General features: G+C 42.2%; 2 protein-coding genes across 4 annotated transcripts in view; one reads left to right on the forward strand and one right to left on the reverse strand.

The window, feature by feature from the left end:
- Nucleotides 1-12,703, reverse strand: part of SUGCT (succinyl-CoA:glutarate-CoA transferase) — an 880,365-nt gene extending 867,662 nt beyond the window's left edge. For all 3 annotated transcript variants that reach the window (XM_075558176.1, XM_075558175.1, XM_075558177.1), the window contains exon 1: nucleotides 12,510-12,703. In XM_075558176.1, coding sequence (XP_075414291.1) covers nucleotides 12,510-12,609 — 100 coding nt within the window. In that variant the 5' untranslated portion in view covers nucleotides 12,610-12,703. The remainder of the gene's footprint in view (nucleotides 1-12,509) is intronic.
- Nucleotides 12,704-12,859: 156 nt separating this feature from the next.
- Nucleotides 12,860-21,679, forward strand: MPLKIP (M-phase specific PLK1 interacting protein). The gene is made up of 2 exons (XM_075558178.1): nucleotides 12,860-13,354; nucleotides 15,022-21,679. Exons 1-2 carry the CDS (start codon nucleotides 13,019-13,021, stop codon nucleotides 15,220-15,222), a joined length of 537 nt encoding a protein of 178 aa, XP_075414293.1. The 5' UTR covers nucleotides 12,860-13,018; the 3' UTR covers nucleotides 15,223-21,679.
- Nucleotides 21,680-23,517: the final 1,838 nt, after the last annotated feature.

Here is a 23,517-nt window from a genome sequence, read left to right on the forward strand (position 1 = left end):
CTCAATTCTATCTTACAAATTGATTAGACTAGAACATGCACACTGCTACAGATAAGAGCAAGCAATACAGGGAATCCATGATAAATAAACCCCTCCAGGCTAACAATGAGAATAGAGATACCAGGAGGATTAAGGGAAGGTGGGGCGAGAAAGGGGGAATTGATCGCAATGAGCAACATATAACCACCTCCCAGGGGTATGAACAATGGAAAAGAGGATGATGTAAGATATGAAAATAATAATCTATAACTTATCAGGGGTTCATGAGGGAGGGTGGGTTGGGAGGGATGGAGGGTAAAACAATGAGCTGGTATCAAGGGCTCAAGTAGAAAGAAAATGCGTTGAAAATGATGATGAGAGCATACGTGCAAATGTGTTTGACACAATGAACGAATGCATAGATTGTGATGAGATGTAAGAGCCCCCAATAAAAGTAGTTAACAAAAAGGGGGGGGGACCCATCATAACGATCAATGCATTAACCCCCACCCCCCAGCCCAGGGGGATGAACAACAGAAATGTGGATGAAAGGAGACAGTGGTCAGTGTAACATGAAAACAATAATGATTTATCATCTATCAAGGGGTCATAAGGGTGGGAGGGAGAGGGAATGAAAAAGAGGAACTGACACATAGGACTCAAGCAGAAGGAAACTGTTTTGAAAAAGATGATGGCAACATATGTGCAAATGTACTTGATACAACTGATGTATGAATTGCTATAAGAGCCTCCAATGAAATGATTTTTTTAAATCTCTCTTGAAAGAAGTATAGCCAGAATGCTCCTTAGAAGCAAAGATGACAAGACTTTGTCTCATGTACTCTGAGCATGTTATCAGTAGAGACAGACCCTGGGGAAGGTCGGTATGCCTGGTAAAGTAGAGGGGCAGTAAAAACGAGGAATACCCATGACAAGATGAACTGACAGTGTCTGCAACAAGGAGCTCAAAGGCAAGAATAATTTTGCGAATGGCGCAGTATAAGGGGGTGTTTGGTTCTTCTACACCCAGGATCACTGAGTGGGAAATGGCTCAACAGCATCTAAGAACAACAGTTTCTTTAATACCCACTGAGGATAAGTATGCCTTTCTATTAAGCTCAGATATCCCTGCTCATCTTCTAGGCAGGGACTTCTTGCCAAAGTACAGTGTTCATTGACAATTTGTTGAACAAAAAGAGATACTTTTAAAGATACCTGATGTTTCCCAATCCAGGGAATAAGCCCACATCAATGAAGAAATACTGTTTCTTCCAAGGGCTTAACATGCTCAAGATCCCCCTACCCCCAACCATTGCTCCTGATTGCCTTTACACACACACACACACACACACACACACACACACACACACACACACACACACACACACACACACACACACACCTGGGTTCTACATGCTATACTGATGTTGATCGGATCCAATCTGCTCAACCCATTAAAATACAAATTTGTGCTTCTAAATCATTATTGTGTTATGTGAAGGGCTTATGTGCCTAATCACAGCATCATTCCATAGTTGCCCAGGGTTCCTAATCCTCATTTGTTCAGTACACCTTTCCCTCAATATCCGAGTGTACCCCAAAATATGTCATGACTTGAGGCAATCAACATACATTTAAAACAATAATGCCCCTGGGTTATACTGGAAGTTCCACATGTTTTTCCCCAATTTTACATGCTGATTTACAATCTTTAAAATTTGCCCGTGGTTCCATTTTGTTTTAATACATGGATGACTTCATTTGTTTTAAGACATGTTTGCTTACAACATTTGACCACCAGAGGGCATAAGGCATTCAAACAGAAATTATAATTACCACCACCAGTGGTGAAATCTTTACAGGACAGTATTTATAAGCTTCCAACTACGTTTTTAATGTTATTATCATAGTAATGAGGATTTTCAGGTCTCAGCAGCTAAGGCTGCACATGGATTTCTGCTTTTTCATTAATAGACCAACTTTTGTATGAGTTTGCAAAAGAGGCAGCATATGACCCCAAGCAGTTTCAAGGCAGAAAGGGTCTCTACTGAGTTATCGTCAATTAATATGGCACTCCTAGCTATATTCCGTATATGACATTATAATTCTGGACTTTATATTCCTGTGGCTATTTTGTAGCATGTGGCAGGGCATACTATACTAACGGAAAGGAATAGGGTCGGATGGAGTCCTGAGGGGATGAATCAATCCGCATGCTTTGCTTCCTTGAAGGAATCTTGCAGAGTTCACCGTGGTACAGGATGTGGACCAGCCCACACCCTTTGTTTCTTTGTTTTGCTTGGATATTCAGTGATACCACCATACGGTTCTAACACTCATCACCTCACCTAGAGAGTTGGAACTCTGTTTCCAAGCTGAGCTTTGGTATTAGTAAGAAGACCCGCTTTGGCGTCTGGCTCTGGCCTCAGCACTTGGCTGATTTCTGCCTGAACAAATTATGGACTGAACAGCACCCACCACTACATGAGACATTTCCTCAGTCTTTTTTTTTCATCTGTTAGTTGACAAAATTTATTTAGGTTTTATAAGTTATACTCAGTCATGTGTGGTAAGCTCCAAGCAATTTTATCACAGGTATAGCGTTGTGTATCTACAGCCTCAGTTAAGGTTAGACTGTTCCATCCGGGCAAGGCTCCCTCAGGCTAATCCTCTTATAGACACGTCTCCTTACTCTTCTTTGTCTACACCCTGGCCACTATTAACTTATTCCCATCTCTATAACTTTGTATTGCTCGAGTGTTATAGGAAATAAGAGCACACACTGTGTAACCTTTGGATATTGATTCTATTCATTAAGCACAATGTCCTTACGGTTAATGCAAGTGGTTATGATTTTGATTACTGAGTAAGACGTGGTGGTTCGGAGAGCTGGTGGTATAGTGGGCTACATATAGGTGGGCTGCTAACCACCAAGTCAGCGATTGAAACCCACCAGCAACATGAGACATCTCCTCAAAGTCTTATGAGCTCCTGTGGGACAATGAAGTGGCTCTCAGAACCCAGGAACGTGAGAGAATTTACTGAAGGGAAGAGTTCGGGGAAATGGAACAGAACAGCATGTTGGAAGAGCTGGACCTTTGGGACATCATTATCTCCAACTCCTTGAGACTAATCTGGTATTAATATTTTTCTAAATTTTTTTTCTTCTTTTGAGAGAGTGAGTGAGAGAATGAGTGAGAGAGTGAGTGAGTGAGTGAGTTAGTGAGTGAGTTTGTTAGTGAGTGAGAGAGTGAGTCAGTTAGAGAGGGAGTAAGTGAATGAGAGGGAATGAGTGAGTGAGTGAGAAACTGAGTGAGAGAGTGAGAGAATGAGTTAGTGAGAGAGTAAGGGAGAGAGTGAGAGACTGAGTGAGAGAGTGAGTGAGAGAGTGAGTGAGTGAGAAAAATCGGTATTAATATTTTTAAAGAAATTATTCCAACACCTACTTCATATTCTAGTTTTGGGTTTTCCTAATTGTAATCTTGGGTTTTCCTTGTACCCTTATGTCTTTGAAGCAGCTGGAAAAGCTTTAGGGGTCCTCATCCAGACTTGTGGGCATCAGCAATAACCTGTGGGAAATTAGAGTTTGCAAGTGAACCCAGCAGCCAGGTACTTAGTCCACCCCGCCACCCTGCCACCCCCCTTGAACTTGTCTCAAAGCAATTGCAACCACAGCCCAATTGGTAGAAGCCACAGCAGACATTGTGCTTGGAAAACGTTGAGATGAGTATGTTCCTCGTGGTGTTGTTACTTTCCACAGTAACTCAACATCATCAGTTAATCAGTCTCTTAGGAAGTCTTCTTTTTGATGCCATCCAGGATGCAGCTGCAACAGTGAGTTCTTTGGAAACCTTCACCCAATGACACAGACATTATCCCTCAGGATGCCCTTTAGCCCTAGGCAGGACTTACAGAAAAGCCTCCTTCTCTATCATTTCGTAGCTGAGTCAGAAGTTCTAGTACATATATGAGGAATGCTATGTTGTCACTACATCCACCAAAGTTTTAGAGATTAATAGCTTCCCCAAAGTCACCTGAGCCCACCAAAAAACTGAGTAGCTTGCATTCGCTGGGACTTGTGAGTGTGGTTCCAGGCAGTAAGTAACCATTTATACAGACCCAAGGCAGTTTGTAGATGGTCCATGATTTTTAGATGTTATAGAAACCAAGCAGGTTTCTAACAATCTCCAGAAGTCAGTTATGAAAATCCCATTGGTAGATGGCTTCCTAGAAGCTCTCTTATGTCTCAGGAATCTCAGTCGTCAAAATTCAGGCCCTCCAACCTAAAAATGCTCCCCAGATGTTGCTGCCACTCCGGCTAATGTTATCAAGTTGGTTCTGACTCATCACCATCCTATCTACAACACAATGAAATGCTGCCCGGTCCTGCACCATCCTCACAAATACTGCAGCCATTGTGCTGATCCACCTAGTTAAAGGTCCTCCATCTCTTCTCGTTGTGCCTCTACTTTACCGAGCAATGACGTCCTTTTCCAGGGACTCGTCTCTCCTGACAACATGTCGATGGTACATGAGGTAAAGTCTTGCCATCCACACTTCTAAGGAGCACTCTGGCTGGACTTTCTCCAAGAGAGGGTGTTTTGTTCTTTTGGCAGTGAATTGTACAGTTGATATTTTTGCCAATACCTCAATTCCAATGCACCAATTATTTTTTTGATTCATTACCAGCTTTCACATGCATATGAGGCAATTGAAAATACCCTGGCTTGGGTCAGGTATACAGTGGTAATCGTTTATTTAGAAAAATTAATACCAGATCAGTCCCAAGGAGTTAGAGATTACAGATGTCCCAAATGTCCAACCCATGATGCTATTTTGCTTCATTTCCCCCACTGCTCTCGTGAGTACATTCCGTCACATACCTTGGTTCTGTGATTCACTGTCAACATTCCATAGAAACTCACAGAACTTGGAGGAAATGTCTCGTTTGGTGGTAGGTGCTATTCAGTCCCAAATTTGTAGGTCAGGCAGAGGCAAGTCAAACGCAGGATCCAGAGTCAAAAGCCAAAAATGTTCAAAAGTCACACCAGGTCTTCTTGCTTCTCCTAAAGTTCAGTCAATACACAGAGCCTGGCTTTTCAGGTGATATGATGTGTATTATAACTGTACAATGGCACAAATATACCCCATCCAAGAAAAAGAAAAGATAGTGTCGTAAGTCACACCCTTTACTAGAGTCTTAAAGATGCCCCCAAGGAAACAAAGAGTATGGCTTGGTTCATACCCTTTACTAAGAGTCTAAAAATGCCCCTAAGGAAACGGATAGGCCTTAGTTCACACATTTTATTAGAGACAGGTCTCAAACCCACCTGTCCATTAGTAGAGAACACCATCAAAAATGGATTTTAGCTACAACCAGTGAGTCCAGAATTATAATACATTATATAAGGAAGTATGGCTAGAAGGGCCATATTAATTGACTACAACTCACACACCTTAGTTGTCCAAATGGCATTCTAGTTCTTCTACACTGTAATGTGGGCTGTGCAGCAGAGTAACCCAATGCAATGCATCGTTTGCTTTCTTGACTGCTGAGTCCATGAGCATTGACTGTAGATTTGGGTAAAATTAAACCCTTGACAACTTCAATCTGCTCTCAATTTATCATGTTAAGTGGGCCAGCTGTGAAGATTGCTGCATTCTATACATTAAGTTGTAATCCATACTAAGTGCTTTGGGTTTTCCCAGATTGCTCCTGTTTTCCTGGTTGCTTGATTATCGTCAGGAAATGTCAGCACCACCACTTCTCTGTCAGTTTGTCAAACATCGGTAGCTTGCAAGTTGCTGTGATTCTGGGAGATACACCACTAGTATTCCAAACACCAGTAGTCCCCCAGTCCAGTGGAGCTTTCAGACTGGGAACAGAAAACAATGGAGTAATAGGCTGTCCACATCTGAGGAATTGGCCCCTGAAAGCCTTATGAATAATAGCAGGAGAACACTGTCTAATATGTGCCAGAAGATACCTGTCTCAGGTTGGAAGCTGCCTCATTATAAAGTGAACCATAATAATGTGGATGGAAAAAAAAATAATGTGGATGGAGATTAGCTTTGGGGACATTCACAACTCAAATATCCAAATGAATGGACTGTGAAATATAGGAAGTAAACATCTAGGAAAATGGGAAATTCTCAAAAATGAAATGGAACACTTAAAGATGGATATTCTAGGCATTAATGAGCTGATATGGGCTGGTATTGGTCTTTTTTTTTTAACAGATAATCATCTGTTTTGCTATGCTAGAAACAAGAAATCCAAGAGGAATGGTGTACATTGATCTTCAGAAAGAACATTTCAAGATCTATCTTGAATTGCACTGTTACAATAGATTTACAGGGAAGTCCAGCTTACATAACTATTATGTAAATTCATGTACCAACCACAATGATGTAGAAATTTAATCATTCTAACAGCTTCTTCAGCCTGAAATTGATCAAACATGCAATCAAGATGCAACTATTATTACTGGTGATTGGGACATGAAAGTTGGAAACAGAGAAGGGAATAGCGGTAGGAAAATATGGCCTTGGGGATACAAATTTTGCAGGAACAATGGCTTCGCTGAAAATAGCTTTTCAACCACATAAATGGCCATTATACACAAGCTTCACCAGTTAGAATACATAGGAGTAAAATTCCTGTGCATAGCTGTGGAAATTCCCATGATAGCTACGGGAAAAGACAATGGAGAAGCGTGATCTCATCAGTCAAAACAAGATCAGGGGCTGACTGATCACATACAAGTTCAGGTGGAAGCAGAAGAAGACTAAAACAAGTCCACCAGAATATGACCTGTAATAGATCCCAATCGAATTTAGAGACCATCTCAAGTACAGATTTGACACAATGAATACTAATAAATGAAACCTGATGAATCACAGGATGACATCAACATCATACATGTTCCTAATTGAGCACTTTTGATCCTAGTTTTAACCCTTTGGGGGTCAAATGACTCTTTCACAGGGGTTGCCCGATTCATAACAAGCAAAATTACAGTTATGAAGTAGCAATGAAAATAATTTTATGGTTGGGGGTGGGGGGTGTCACCCCAACATGGGGAACTGTACTAAAGGGTCGCAGCATTAGGAAGGTTGAGAACCACTGCTTTAGACTCTGTTTTCATGAGGTGCACAACATCCTCCATAGGCCATAACAGAGGCTCAGATTTGAAAACTCCAGTAAACAAACAGGACTTTACCTGAAACTCACCTGTAGCAGATTTAAGGAACTGAAATACTCCCTTGGATTAAAGGCTGAAACATTCTGGTGTGTAAAGCATATGGCTGCCATCCTAATGTTATGGATTTGGAGGCTGTTGGACTTTGCTTTGGACCTCTTGCTTTCAGAGTGCCCAATGAATGATGGCTTGGGACTACCATACATTTTCTATTTTCATCCTCTCTTTGCTTTGTTGAGATGTCAGTCTAGCAGACATAGTTTCTGCATTTGTGAATGAGTGCATTGAAAGGTTTTTCCCTATCTCCCACCATCATTGCTTAGGAGTAAACAGTGTCCAGACACTTGAGTTTTTTATCTGTACAGGTCAACAAACCATGAATTTTGGTATAAAATGTTGTCCTACACATGTGTGTTTTCCTTGTGTAAACAGTATTTGAAATTCTCTAATACTGGTTAAATTAATGATACGCAAGCATCAGTCGGACAACAAATGACAAATTAAATTGGGTAAATCAAGACCTCTTTAGAGTATTGAAAAACAAAGATGTTACTTTGAAGACTAAGATTCACATGACCCAAGCCATGTTACTTTCAATAGCAACATATGTATGTGAAAATTGGACATTGAAGAACCCATGTGTTTGCATTCTGTTGCTAGAGAATATTGTAAGTACTATGGACTGCCAAAGAACAAACAAGTCTGTCTTGGAAGAAGTATGGCCAGAGTGCTCCTTAGAGGCAAGAATGATGAGACTTCATCTTACATACTTTTGCTATGTTGTCAATTGAGACTAGTGTTGCAGATATTAAGGACTCAAGTAGAAGGCAAATGTTTTGAGGATGGTGATGGAACAAATGTACATATGTTCTTGACACAATGGATGGATGTATGGATTGTGATAAGAATTGTATGAGCCCCAATAAAATGATTTTTTTAAATAAATTAATTAAAGAAAGAAGAGAGACCAGTGTCTAGAGAAGGAAGGGCATCATGCTTAGTAAAGCAGGACAGCAGAAAATCCTCAACAAGATGGATTGGCACAATGGCTATAACAGTCAGCTCTGGCATAGGACAATTGAGAGTGTGGCGCAGGACTGGGCAGTGTTTCCTTCTGTTGTGCATACAGTCATCAATGGATAGGAACTGACTTGATATAACTATCATCTGCCCCCAGGAGATGATTTGTAAGGCACCCCAATAAAAGGATCATGATGTCTCTAAAGTGGACCAGGGACATACATAAACCATACATATGTTAAAGATTTTGAGTTTGCATTTAATTGTAACCCTAATCTAAGAGAAATTCATTCTGATGTGGCCCTCCTCCATACCTGCCCTCCTGGAGAGAACATTGATACAGTACTAAGACAAGAGGTAGGGAAGAAAATAGATGGTGCCTGGCTATCAGGAAAAATTGGGCCTGGAGTCTTAAAGGTTTGCCTTAAAACAAGCAATCATCATACATAAGCAAATGTGGCGAAGAAAGCTGATGGTGCCCGGCTATCAAAAGAGATAGTGTCTGAGGTTTTAAAGGCTTAAAGGTGAAAAAGTGGCCATCTAGCTCAGAAGCAACAAAGCCCGCATGGAAGAAGCACACCAGTCTGTGCGATCACGAGGTGTCAAAGGGATCAGGTATAAGGCATCATCAAAAAAATAAAATCTTACCATAGTGAATGACGCGGAAAATGCAGAGTGGAGACCCAAGAACCATTTGTCGGCCACTGGAGATCCCCTCACAGAGGGGTCTAGGGTAGGAGATGAGTCAGTCAGGGTGCGATGTAGCACCGATGAAGAATACAGCTTTCCTCCAGTTCCTAAATGCTTCCTCCCCCACCCCCACCCCCACTACCATGATCCAAAATCTACCTTGCAAGTCTGGATAGAGCAGAGGTTGTACACTGGAGCATATAGGAGCTGGAGGCACAGGGAATCCAGGGTGGATGATACCTTCAGGACCAGGGGTGTGAGGGGCAATACTGGGAGAGTAGAGGGTGAGTGGGTTGGAAAGGGGGAACTGAGTACAAGGATCCACATGTGACCTCCTCCCTGGGAGGTGGACAGCAGAGAAGGGGGGGAAGGGAGACTCTGGATAGGGGAAGATATGACAAAATAACAATATGTGGATTATCAAGGGCTCATGAGGGAAGGGGGAGCGGGGAGGGAGGGGAAAAAAGAGGACCTGATGCAAAGGGCTTAAGTGGAGAGCAAATGCTTTGAAAATGCTTTAAAATATTTTTTTAAACAAGGAAAGAAATATCCTTGGCTGATATCAGATGAATCTGGGCTGAAAGAAATAACAGAAAGATGGATGGATGACAGTGGAAGCCCAAAATCCATTTTCAGCGTCCACACACAGATTTAGCCCCTGGTGACTCCCCTCTGAGCACCATTGAGGGATGTGAATAGCCATGTTATCAGAGAGCACTGTAAAGTTCATCATGGCAGGCGTTAAAATGTATTAACAGTTGCTCTCCCTTTTGACCCATTTAAAAGTTGTTGCAGGTTTTTTAAAAACTGAAGAGGAAATGCACATGAATTAAGCCTCTGGTGAATCTCCTCTGATCATAGACCAGGGGTGAAAATAAATTTACTATCATGCAGAATGCTTAGGAAAATGAATTACTGCTGATGGAGCTAGGTCAAAATGTAATAGCCTATCATTTGATCTCCTTTTTGATTCATTTTAAATTTGTTCTATGCTTCTAAAAATATTTTCTGCTTTTTTTTCTATTTAGGTTTTTCTCAGTTTGGCTCTGTTATTGTTGGTTTGTTGTTGTTGTTTGGGGTTTTAATGTTTTTCTATATATGGAATCTAGGACATGTAAGTCTTTTTTTTTTTACATGTAAGTCTATAAAGACAGTAACAGGAGTAATAGTTCCTTGAGGTTACTGCAGTGGAGGTAGGTGAGAGGGGAACTGGGGAGGCAATAATGAGGAGTACAAGAACAAAGGAAAGGTTCCAAACTGATGGTGGTGATGAGTGTACAACTCTTCTTGATGTGATTGAACTACTGAATTATATGTGAGCTACATGCTAATAAAACTATTCTTATAGGATGTACTTTATTGACTATGTACAGGCATTTGCCTGGATGACTAAGAAACGATGGATCACACTGAGGAAACTGGGAATCCAGACCCCTCCTTGTGGGCACGGTCCTACAACAGACCAAGAGGCAATTATGCAACCGTAACAAAAGAATATGAGTGATTTGGAATCAAGCAAGATGTGTGTATGCTTTCACCATATTTATTCAAACTGTATGCTGAGCAAATCACCAGAGAAGCTGGACAATATGACGAGGAACGCAGCAGCAAGATAGGAAGAAGACGTTGTAACAACCTGCGCTTTGCAGATGACACAACCTTGCTTGTTGAAATCCAGGCCTTGAAACACGTGCTGATGAAAATCAAAGCCTTCAGCCTTCAGTACAGGTTGCAACTCATTGTTAATAACTAAAATCCTCACAACTATATTAAGAGTTGATAAACAAAAAAGATTGAGTTGTCAAAGCTTTCACTTTACTTGGATTCACAATCACTGCTCCCAGAAGTAGCAGTCAAGAAATCACAGGATGTGTTGCAGTGGGTAAATCTACTGCACAAGGCCTCTTTGGGGTATTACAGAGCAAGGACACTACATTCGACTAAGGTGCCCCTGATTCAAGCCATTGTATTTTCAATCAGCAAGTGAAAGTTGGATGATGAATAAGAGAGACCAAAGAAGAACTGATGCAGATTGATGATAGTGATGACGATGAATAATAATATACCATGGACTGCCAAAAGAACGAAACAGTCTGTCTTGGAAGAAATATAGCCAAACTGTTCAACAAAAAAAGAGGATGGGGAGACTTTGTCTCACGTATATTGGACATGTTATCAGGAAAGACCAGTCTTCGAAAACGGTAACATAGAGGGGAAGCAAAAAGGGAAGACGCTTGACAAGATGGATTGTCACAGTGGCTGTAGTAAGGGGCTTAAACAATTGTGAGGATGGCACAGGATTGGGCAGTGTTTCATTTTGTTGTACATGGTGTCACTGTGAGTTGGAACAGACTCGAGGGCACCTAACAAGGACAAGTACCGGCAGCTGGCCTCTGAGGAAAAGATTAAGGACTAAGCATTGAGTGAATGTTTATCAGGATCCTGCTATAGGTTTGTGGATTGGTCCTGGGGACAGACTTGCTTTGTCCATTTGCCTTCCATTGCTTAAGCCTGTTTAACAAATATAGCCGCTGAAAGCCTCAATGCTTTCTTAGAATGACTTTTTATGAAAACTGAGTGTAGGCCAAGCAGGTATCTTTTGGCTCCACTGCTCCAAAAGGATGAGAGCTTTTTGATGCTTAACCCCTCTAGCAATGGCATGATAGAAACAATTTCCTTAGCACAACTTTCCTGGCCTTTTCCTCAGCAGTTTTCTACCTTCTTAAAACTTCTTCCTAATAAGGTCCCATGGTTGCCCTGAGTCCTTTGAGAAACCCATTAAGATTAACCCTCTAGAATTCAAAAAAAAATCATCATACCCTTCTGAGCTCCCCACTCTGCCTTGAAATGAACTGGTTCAGCAGATCCCCCAGAAGCCACTGTTGTGTTTATGCTTTTTTTAATGAAGGTGTCCTAAAGATCAAGGCAACAACTGTATGGGGGCAGGACCTGACAGTGGCTTTCCTTCTGTTCAACATAGGGTCGCTATGGGTGGAAACCGACTCCGTAGCACCTAAAAACAATTAAGACAATGAAGATAAATGCATTGGGAGAGAACTTTTCTGCAGGCATCCACTGATCGAAATAGGCATGTTTAAATACCTTTTGCTTGGAATAAACCTTAGTAGCAATACGCTGCCCTACCCTCGAACACGTGATTGGACATTGTCCCAAGGGAGGAGAATCTTCCTAACCCAGCCCCCTTCCATCCTACTTTCCAGTTAACGAGAACTGAAAGGAGGGTGAAGTCCAACATTTGCTAGAACAGCTTCCTTATAAAGTTATTTAAAGAAGCATCCTGAAATCATCTCAGGAATACAGCTAGAAGTACAGGATGAGAGTTAACTTGGGGTGAGAAAGGGTAGGCGATAGGCAAGATGTGTATCCTTAGCGGCCGGCAGTAGACTCTGCTTGGCCCGAGGCGGGGCAGCCGAGAGGGCGGGAAGAGGACCGCCGCGGTGCCACGGGTGGAGGGTGCACGGAGGCGAGAAGGGCAAAAGGCGGGTCCCGGGGCAGCATAGGCTTCCCGAAAGCACGGGAGGTCTCCGCAGCACACCCCTGGAGGGAGAGAACTGCGGCCCGCGCCCTTCGCCGCCCACTCCGGGTCTCAGAGGGTACCTGACTGCGGGCGGCCGGTCCTCAGCCCCCTCCCGCCGCCCCGGACGGAAAGCGGACCGCTTCTCCACAGAGCCGCGACCCTCGACAGCGCCGCCAACATAACGCGCCTCTCGGCTCCTCAGTCGCTGCCGGAGGAAGAACGTGCGCTGTCCGCAGCCCAGAGAGCCAGCCACTTCCAGACCTCGGGCTCCCAGGACTGGGGCGGGACGAAGGCGGGGCCAAGGCGAGGCCGAGGCGGAACTAGCTGTCTCTGGGCCGCCTCACCCATTGGGAGGGCGTGAGTTCATTTGTCTCGACCAATGAGTTCAGGCTCCGCCCAGTTCCGTAACCTATTTAACCGGCCGGCCCTGCCGGAACCTAAGAGCTCCCGGAACTAATGTGCGAGGCGGCCGTAGCAGCGAGGGGACTGTTTTGGTTCGGGGCTACGAAGGCTCCGTGGAAGATCTGTCTCCTCTGGACAGTTCCGGCGGGAGAGCGCGGCCGCGAGCCCTTCGTTCTCGGCTCCCGATATGCACCGGCCGAATTTTAGACCGCCGACGCCGCCTTACCCCGGCTCCGGCGTAGGCGGTTGGGGGAACGGGGGCAGCTTCCGAGGTACTCCCGGCAGTGGAGGACCGAGGCCGCCCTCCCCGCGAGACGGCTACGGGAGTCCGCACCACACGCCGCCGTACGGGCCCCGGTCGAGGCCCTTCGGGAGCAACCACTCACCACGACAAGGCGGCAGCTTCTCAGGAGGCCGGTTCGGATCGCCGTCCCCTGGCGGCTACCCCGGCACTTACTCCAAGTCCCCCGCGGGGTCCCAGCAGCAATTCGGCTACTCGCCTGGACAACACCATACCCACCAGGTAGGAATAGTCGCCAGTGTTGGCTGAGTTCTGTGTGGCAAGCACAGTAGTCGTCATGCCTTCCACGAGTATTTTCATCTTTTATGAGACTTGTTTTATGCGGCTTGCTGTTGTTGGTCCTGTTTTGCAGACGAGTGAACGGACGCTTAGAAAAGTTAAGTAATGCCCCTAAGATGACCCTACTACAGTGGTAGAGTGATAGGCTTTTAAACCTTTGCATTCTGATTGCAAACACTACATTGGTTTTAGCTAGGCTTCTGCCATTCTGCGCAGATTTCCTAATTCTTTAGAAGAGTAGCCTTGTCGTTGACCTGTTCTGAGGTGTAGGAGAGGAAACCGATGAAGCCCTGAACTAGCGCTCATCTGCGCTGTAGACTGCTGCCATCTTCCATCTGCAGTCAGCTTCTGTCTTTTTTCTAACCACCAACTTTTGCTTTCCCTTCCTCAACATAAGATAAATAGGTGGTAGAAGTGTTTTATTCTCAAGTGAAAATAAGTACAGAGATAGGGGGAGTATGTGGGGTATATTTAGCTTGACGTTAGGTGCCATCAAATCAGTGGCGTCTCACTGCAACCTGATGCACAAGAAGGTGAAGCATTGCAGTCTAATGCCATCCTCACAGTGTGCTTGAACCCATTGTTGTCGGTGCGTTAGGTGGCTCTGTGCTTTACAGGAGCAGCCTGCTGGTGTAGCGGTGACATGTTGGGCTATGATCTGCAAGGTCAGCACTAAAGCCACCGGCCTCTCCATGGGTGAAAGATGTAGACTTAACAGAAAGTCAACGGAGGGGTTCTGCCCTGCCTTGTGGGGTTGCTCTGAGTCGGCATCGCCTCATGGCAGTGAGTTTGGTTTCTTGTTTTGGGTGGCTTACACAGTGCTTATCTACTGGTGGCTTTCCAAGGATCCTTAATGGCATATTGGGTTAGGAATTTGGCTGCTAATCGCAGGCTCCAAGGTTCTAACCCACCCGCTGCTATGAAGGCAGAATGATAAGACTCTCTGCTCCTCTATAAAGATTCCGTTTCAGAAACCCTGAGTCGGTTCTACTTCACCCTATAGATTAGATACCCTGTAGAGTCTGAATCTTGATGGCAGTGTGTTTGGTTTTTGGTTTGATGATATTCTAAATTTTGTGTATGTTAAACCAGGCCCACCCAGCTAAGGCTGGTAATAGGAAAACGTTTCCAGGTTTGATAAGTTCTGGAAATGTTGAAACTGTAGGGTCACTAAGTTGGAATCAACTCCATGAAAGTGAGTTTGGTTTTAGAGGGTTAAAAATAAAAGTTGGTTGTTTTGGTTTGAATTTTCCTCCAAAAAAGAAAAGATTGACAATTTTGAAAGAGGAGTTAAAATTTGGAGCAGTTTTTCATTGTATCGTTTTATAGGTCTGCAAAGTTATAAGAGGGCTGCAAAACTTCCATGTTAAAAAAAATTCCATTCTCTTTTAAATCCATTTTTCCACAAAATTTCAGAAGCCTCCTGTCCCGCTACCTGCCTTGTATACATTAGAAACTCAAAAGTATATAAGCTAGTGGGAAGAGAATTAATAAACAAGGAGCACTGGACTAAAGGAAATGTGGACATTGGAGATGTTTAGCTGTTTCAAAAGTGCCAAGTGTCACTACCAAATGTTTTTTTTAACTAATGTTATTTTTGTTCCCTAAAGGGCTCTCCAAGGACATCTACACCATTTGGATCTGGGCGTGGTAGAGAAAAAAGAAAATCTAATGAGGTAGAAAGCTATTTTAAGCCTTCAATGCTTGAAGACCCTTGGGCTGACCTAGAACCAGTATCTGTTGCAGATATAAGTCAACAGTACGCCAATACTGAAACATTCACGGGCAAAACAGGAAGGTACTTTTGTTGACATTTTTGAAATTCGCCTAGAAGATGCCTATATCCAGAACATCTTGGACAAGAAAGTGTTGCTACTTAACTTGAATCATGAGCCCTCTCTGTGACTAGTCAGCCCCATGCCTTTCAGATCCACTTGGCCTAGTGGGACAAGAATATTTCAGGTGGGAATCCTAAGATGATGACTTGATATCCTCATGATATAAAGCATTTTTGTTATTAGAGAAAAAATATGGTAAGGTAGTTTGTAATATTTGCCTTTTTGGTGTTGGTGCCACATTTTGGAATATTTGTAGTTTCCATATATTTAAACTTTGATTATATAATGGGCATGTATCTTTTAATGTTTCCTGAGCATTTTGAAATAAACATGTTTTCTTTCCATATTGTGGTTTTGCTGTATGCTGAAAAAGTAGAATTACAATAATGCTTCATAAACAGGTAGCTTATCTTTTTTGGGGGAATTATTTTATTGAGGGCTCTTAATTCATATTCTAATCCATATATCAATTGTATCAGGCATATTTGTCCATATGTTGCCATCATTCTTTCCTAGACAATTACTTTCTATTGAGCCTTTGTTATCAGCTCCTCTTTTTACCCCCTTCCTTCCCCCCCCCCACCTTGGTGACTCCTTGATAGATTATAAATTGTTATTGTTTTCATATCTCACACCGACCACTGTCTCCCTTTCCCCATGGTTCCCATTGTTCTTTCCCCTGGGGAAGGGGGGTTGTATGTCAATCATGATCCATTCCTCCCCATTCCTACTCCTGGGTTGCATGTGTCGTGAGTTCTTACCTCCTGTCTATATATGTGTACAAGCTCTGGTCTAGTCCAAAGTGAGATTTCACTGGGATCATGATAGTGAGGGGTGAGAAAGCCTCAGGGAACCAGAGGAATGATGTTTCATTGGTGCTTTACTGTGCCCTGGTTGACTTATTCCTTCCCTGTGACCACTCTATGGGGGATTTTCCATTGTCTACACATGGGCCTTGGGTCTCTGCTCTGAATCCCCTTGTTCCCAACCATATGGTTTTGTTTGTTAAGTCTTATAATGCCGGTTACCTGGGTTTGATGACACCTCATGATCGCATGTGTGCTTCTTCCATGTGGACTTGTTTCTCTGCTAGATGGCACTTGTCTCACATCAAGCCTCTAAGACCCCAGATGCGATATATATATATATATATATATATCTTTTAATAGCCAGGCACCATCCGCCTTCACCACATTTGCTTATGCACCCATTTTGTCTTCAGCAATTGATTGTACTGGGAGGGTGAACATCTCAGATTGCCCATTTGTTAAAGTGTTTTTGTATTGAGGGAAGGGATGAGCAAAGGCCCGAAGTGCGTCCACTATCTCAGTGTATTGCCATGTAAATATATGTATATTGGCCAGTACCTCTATTTGTATTAATGTATTAATGCTTATACCTCTATCCATAGCTTTGCTTCCTAGATCATTCCTCTGTTTCATTTTACCTTCCTTCTTCCCCACCATGACGCTCACCCGAAGCTTATCTTTTGGAAAGTACTTTTTAAAATGAAAGTGATAAATCATCTTTTTAGCTATAGATAATTCTATACTTGTTTATAGGGAGAGAAGAATAAAGGAAGAGATGAATTTTATACCAGTAAATTCATTCATATTTATTATAACCATTGTTCAGCTTGAATATTTTGTCTAATGCTTTTGTAAAATTGGATTAAAACTTGATTGGAAGTGACAACTTCCCATTAGCTTAAGTAAAAAAGAGTATTTATGCACTCATTTAAAATATAAGCATAGATGGATCAGGGTGTTCTGTGTCTGCATTTCTCTTCTCTGTATGTCTCAGGAATGTATTGTCGCTTTTTCCAGATGTTAAGAAAATTTACTGTCATTAGTCTCAAATTCACATCCATTGCAAAGAGAACAGATCCCAGTTCTATCAACCCCAGGGAAGACCAATAAGCCAAGCTGGTATCATGTTTCTATATTCCTGAGCCAATAACTGACCAAGAAAGTGTTGCTTACACAACTTAACTCATGAACCCTTCCTGTTATGAAAGCCCCCACTCTCCACTAGGTTTACTAGGAGTAGAGAAGTGGTTTTCCAAAGGAAGATGTGATGTATATTTATATACCTCTAGTAATGAACCAAAGTTCTCAAAAAGACCAAAATTCTCACAAGTGGACCAACATGTTACCTAACATGCTAATGAAGAAAGGTCAAAATTGTCAAGGGTTTTGTCTTGCTTGGATCCATAATCAGTGGAAGTAGCAGGCAAGAGATCAAAAGACCTATTGCATTCGGTCAATTGAATAATTTAGAATATTGCAAAGCAAAGGTGGTACTTTGAGGACTAAGGTTCACCTGATCCAAGCCAGGGTATTTTCCATTGCCTCATATGCATGTGAAAGTTGGACATTAAATAAGGAAGACCAAGTAAGATTCAATGCTTTTGAATTGTGGTGCTGGAAAACAATATTGAAAGTACTCCAGACCAATAAAAGGAGTCTGATTTGTCTTGGAAGAAGTATGGCCAGAGTGCTCCTTAGAGCCAAGGATTGCAAGATTTCATCTTACATACTTGGGAAACTTTTTCAGCAGTGACACAGCCCTGGAAAAAGACACCATGCTGGCAAAGTAGAGCGGCGTGAAAAAGAAGGAATCAGTGAGATGGATTGACTCAGTGTTTACAATGGACTCAGGCATAGGAACAATTGTGAGGATGTTCCTGGACCCAGCAGTGTTTCATTCTGCTATGCATAAGGTTGCTGTGCACCGGAACCTGCCCCTAACCAACAACAATAGTAATGGAGACAGAAAGATGAAGGGTTTTGCTCCTGTAAAAATTTGTCGTCTCAGAAACCAACAAGCAGTTCTGCTCGGTCCTATGGACTCACCATTAGTTGAAACTGACTGACAAGTTTTGGTTTGGTTAATGGAGAGGAAAACCACTGAGTTTTTTCCCAAAAGAAATTTAAACCAAAATCAATTTTTGTGCAGGTATTTTTATTTTTAATGAGGTCACATTATAGTAAAAATTGAGCTGGTAAAATTTTAAACATCTCCAGGGAAAAAAACTATATATAACTACATATATGAGTCATACTACCTTTTAGAACTATGCTTCGCTCTGTTCATTTGGTCTTTTGCAAAGACAAGAAGAAATGAGAAGGGTTTCAAGTGAATAAAAGATCCTTAAGAGATGGGAGTTTGGAAATGATTTCTATCTCAGTTACATAATGGTAACTGTGCCTCAATTTTTTCACTTGTAAAATGAGAAAAGTAATATCAATGTTATAAAACTTGTGTTTTGAAGATTAAATAGTTTGATATGTGTGAAACTAGGGCCAGGGTTTGACATGCAATAAACTCTAAATAAACCCAAAACCACACTCAACTGCTATCGAGTTGAAGCCACTGTATAGGACAGGGTAGGACTGACCCTATGAGTACCTAAGACTGGTGGTTTTGAACTGCTGACCTTGCAGTTAGCATCAAATTTATTTCTAGCCCCATTCCTGTTGTCTCAGTTCTTAGAACAGTGCCTGGCATCAAGCACCAAAGAATAAAAAATCATATCATGAATGAGGGGGAGTGCAGGGTGGGGACCCAAGGCCCATCTGTAACCAACTGTGGACATCCCTTTGCAGAGGGGTCGCAGAGAGGAGACGAGTCAGGGTGCAGTGTAGCATCGATGAAACATGCAACTTTCCTCTAGTTCTTAAATGCTTCCTTCCCTCCACTATCATCCCAATTCTGTCTTACAAACCTGGCTAGACCAGAGGATGTACACTGTTGCAGATGAAAACACAGGGAATCCAGGACAGATGATCCCCTCAGGACCAGTGGTGAGAGTGGTGATACCAGGAGGGTGGGGTAGAAAGAGGGAACCGATTACAAGGATTTATATATAACCTCTGGGGGATGGACAACAAAAAAGTGGATGAAGGGAGATGTTGGGCAGTGTAAGATAAGAAAATAATAAATTCCAAATTATCAAGGGTTCATGAAGGTTGGAAATGGGAGCGAGGGAAAAAATGTGCTGACACCAAGGGCTCAAGTGGAAAACAAATGTTTTGAGAATGATGAGGGCACCAAATGTGCTGGACACAATGGATGTATGTATGGATTGTGATAAGAGTTGGACCAACCCCCAATAAAATTATTTAAATAAAAAAAAACAATTCCTGGGGAAATAGAGGCATTTAAAATTTTTTTAATGAATACACAAATTCTGATTATAAATATACATATATCTGCTTACTTTCCTGTATACAAAAAGAAAATTAGTGAATTTTTCCTGATATTTTAAAGTAAATCTATCCTTGAACATCTAGCCTTTGGGGATGTATAGAGGTTATGATTTATGTATGATAAAAATTAGAGCTAGTAGAATATATTTGTAAATAACCTTTTATTGAACTTCATAGGTGAATACTATCTTTGGGAAATGACTCTTAGAAATATTAGAGATATTTGGGATACTAGTAAAAATTAAAAAGCAAGAAGTATTTTATGCCAGTATGCTCATATTTGGAAAGCAAATTCCAATTTGATCCTCTAATGGTTAGTTTGCATTTTATTTCACTATACTTTATAAGTATATATATCTGATTTCTGGGGGGGTTAAGATCATTTTATTGGGGGGCTCTTACACCTCTTATAAAAATCCATATGTCAATTGTATCCAACTTATTTGTACATAAGTTACCATCATTATTTTCTAAACAGTTTCTATTTGAGCCCTTGGTATCCGCTCCTCTTTTTTCCCTCCCTCCCACCCTCATGCCCCCTGATAAATTATAAATTATTATTTTCATATATTACATTGACTGCTGTCTACCCCATGGTTTCTGTTGTCTCCCTCAGTGGAGTGGGGGGGGGGTATGTGTCTTATCATTGCGATGGGTTCCCCCTTCCTCCCCTTCCCTCCTAGCATCACTACTCCTATTTCTGGTCCTGAAGCATTTATCTGACCTGGATTTCGTGTGTTGTGAGCTCTTAACCTTCCTAATGCCGTGACCCTTTAATACTGTTCCTAATGTTGTGGTGACCCCACAACCATAAAATTATTTTTGTTGCTACTTCATAACTGTCATTTTGCTACTATTATGAATCGGACAACCTCTGTGAAAGGGTCATTTGACCCTCAAAGGGGTTGCAACCCACAGGTTGAGAACCCCTGTTCTATAGGAAATGCCTCAGGTCACCACCCTGGGTTTCCTTGGGAGTGAGTATGTTCAGCCGAAGGCAAAATCCACACTCCATCGAAGCCGTTCTTTTTGTGACCTCCCTTTCCTGATTGTATGCATAGAAGCAAAGAGGTCTGCTTTGACTTTCCAATTCAAATATGGTTAAGATTGCGGCCAAAAACAGTAGCCACAAAACAGGACTGGCTTTAATGAGAGGCTTTCTAAGATAGATTGTGGAGAGCATATGTAGATGTAGAAGGTTAGGAAATATTTACAAATGGCATAATGTTTCAGTTAAAAATATTCTGAATTCTGTTACAATAAGGGTGAGTATTTACTGAGAAGGGCAGAAAAACACTTATTCTTGAAATATTCAGATGTGGATTTTTTTGTCATTTAATTTTTGGTGAAAATATATACCCAAAAAAATCTGTTTCCATTCCTGTTTGTAGGTATGGTATGTGACAAGGATGTCATATTCTTCACATTGTGTCAACATTCTCATTCTTTCTGTTCTAGTTATTTCACTTACTTATTCCTCCTCCTACCCCTCTTCCACCCTCACCCACCCCCACACACACTTCATCTGTGCTTTAAAAGAGCTGGTTGATTCTTTGATCTTATGCAGACGTTTTAAGAAGCACAATATGCATGAGTGACACTTTCCTGTTTGGGCTAAAGTATTGATTACTTTAAAGGGGACTTAAGAGATTGATTTGAATTCAATGTTGGAAGAACCATTCAATGCTATACTCTCTAGGACACGTCTACTCTTAATAGGTCCAGTAAGTATGAGTTTTTTAAGAATTTGAAGGTCTGTTCTGCATATTTCTCCCATTTTATCACAATTCATCATTAGCGTTTCTGATCAGAACATTCCATTTTGTTAACCAGGCATCATCTAGTCCTTCTAATCTCAAGGTGTAGACAATTAGTCCTGGAATCTGGTTCCTTCTCTGATTCCGGGTCTCCTTCTTTCTTTTTTATTACAGAAAAATAAAGACCAATCATTGTATCTGAGATGACTGCTCATAAGTTTGTTGGGTTTTTTTAAATCATTTTATTGGGGGCTTGTACAATGCTTATCACAATCCATACATCCATCCATTGTGTCAAGCACATCTGCACATTTGTTGCCATCATCATTCTCACATTTGTTTCTACTTGAGCCCTTATTATCAGCTCTTCATTTTCCCCTCCCTCCCCACTCCCACTCCCCCTCCCTTACAAACCCTTGCTAATTTATAAATTATTATTTTGTCATATGTTACACTGTCCAACATCTCCCTTCACCCATTTTTCTGTTATCCATCTCCCAGGGAGGAGGATATATGTAGATACTTGTAATTGGTTCCCCCTTCTACCCAACCCCTCCACCCTCCAGGTATCACCACTCTCACCACTGGTCCTGAAGGAGTCATCTGTCCATGATTCCCTGTGTTTCCAGTTCCTATCTGTACCAATGTACATCCTCTGGTCTAGCCAGATTTGTAAGGTAGAATTAGGATCATGATAGTGGGGGGAGGAAGCATTTTTTAAATCATTTTATTGGGGCTCATACAGCTCTTATCACAATCCATACATACATCAATTGAGTAAAGCACCCTTATACATTCATTGCTTTCATTCTCAAAATTCGCCTTCTGCTTGGGTTCCTGGAATCAGCTCATTTTCATTTTTCCCCTCCCCCTCTCTCCCCGCTCCCCCCTCCTTCGTGAACCCTTAATAATTTTTTATCTTATCTTACACTGCTTGGCGTCTCCCTTCACCCACTTTCCTGTTGCCCATTCCCTAGAAAGGAGGTTACATGTAGATCCCCAAGATTGGTTCTCCCTTTCTACCTGCCTCCTCTCCCAGTATTGCCACTCTCACTGTTGGTCCTGAGGGGTTCATCTGTCCTAGATTCCCTGTGTTTCCAGATCCCAACTGTACCGCTGTGATCCTCTGGTCTAACCAGGTTTGCAAGGTAGAATTGGGATCATGATAATTGGGGGGAGGAAGCATTTAAGAACAGAGGAAGGTTGTGAGTTTCATTATTGCTACACTGAACCCTGAGTGACTTATCTCCTCCCCACTACCCCCCTGAAAGGGATTTCCAGTTGTCTACAGATGGACATTGGGTCCCCATCATGCGCTCCCCTCACTCACGATGATATGATTTTTTCCCCTGCCTTTGTTGCTTGAAACCTGGTCTCCTCGGCCTTTCATGATCACACATGTTGGTGTGCTGCTTCCATGTGGGCTTTGTTGCATCTGGGCTAGATGGCCGTTTGCTTACTTTCAAGCCTTTAAGTCCCCAGACGCTGTATCTCTCAATAGTTGGGCACCATCAGCCTTCATCACCACACTTACTTATGCACACATTCATCTTTAGCATTTATGTGGGGAAGGTGATCATACAATGATGGTTTTTGTTCTTTGATGTCTGCCACCTGATCCCTTCAACACCTCGTGTTCACTTAGGCTTGTGTGCTTCTTCTCTGTGGGCTTTGTTGCTTCCGAGCTAGATGGACACTTGTTTACCTTCAAGCCTTTAAGACCCCAGACACTATATCTTTTTATAGCCGGGCACCATCAGCTTTCTTCACCACGTTTGTTTATGCACACGTCTGTCTTCAGCGATCATGTTGGGAATGTGGGTATCATGGAATCACCGTTTAGCTGAGCAAAGTTCTATTGTATTGAGGGAGTGCACGCAAGGAGGCCCAATGTCCACCTGCTACCCAACTACTGAACCTATAATATATGTACATAGGTCTATTTCCCCCATAATCATAGATATATTTACACATGTACATATCTGTATTTAGGCTTCTATGTATGCCCTTTGCATCCTACTCCTTTCCTCTATTTCCTTATGCTTTCCTCTTGTCCCACTACCATGTTCAGCCTTCATTCTAGTTTCATTAATTAGGTAGAAAGTATTTAAGAACTAGATGAAAGTTGTATGTTTCATTGCTGCTACCCTGCACCCTCACTGGCTCATTTCCTCCCCACAAACCTTCAGTAAGGGGATGTCCAGTTGCCTACAGATGGACTTTTGGTCTGCACTCTGCACTCACCCTCATTTACATTGATATGATTTTTTGTTCTTTGATGCCTGATACCTGATCCCTGC

This window comes from Tenrec ecaudatus, chromosome 9 (assembly GCF_050624435.1).
Source record: "Tenrec ecaudatus isolate mTenEca1 chromosome 9, mTenEca1.hap1, whole genome shotgun sequence".
NCBI lineage: Eukaryota > Metazoa > Chordata > Mammalia > Afrosoricida > Tenrecidae > Tenrec > Tenrec ecaudatus.

Coding starts and splice junctions, on each gene's coding strand:
- MPLKIP (XM_075558178.1), top strand. CDS start 13,019: ATGCACCGGCCGAATTTTAGACCGCCGACGCCGCCTTACCCCGGCTCC. Junction 13,355..15,021: donor GACAACACCATACCCACCAG/GTAGGAATAGTC, acceptor TGTTCCCTAAAG/GGCTCTCCAAGGACATCTAC.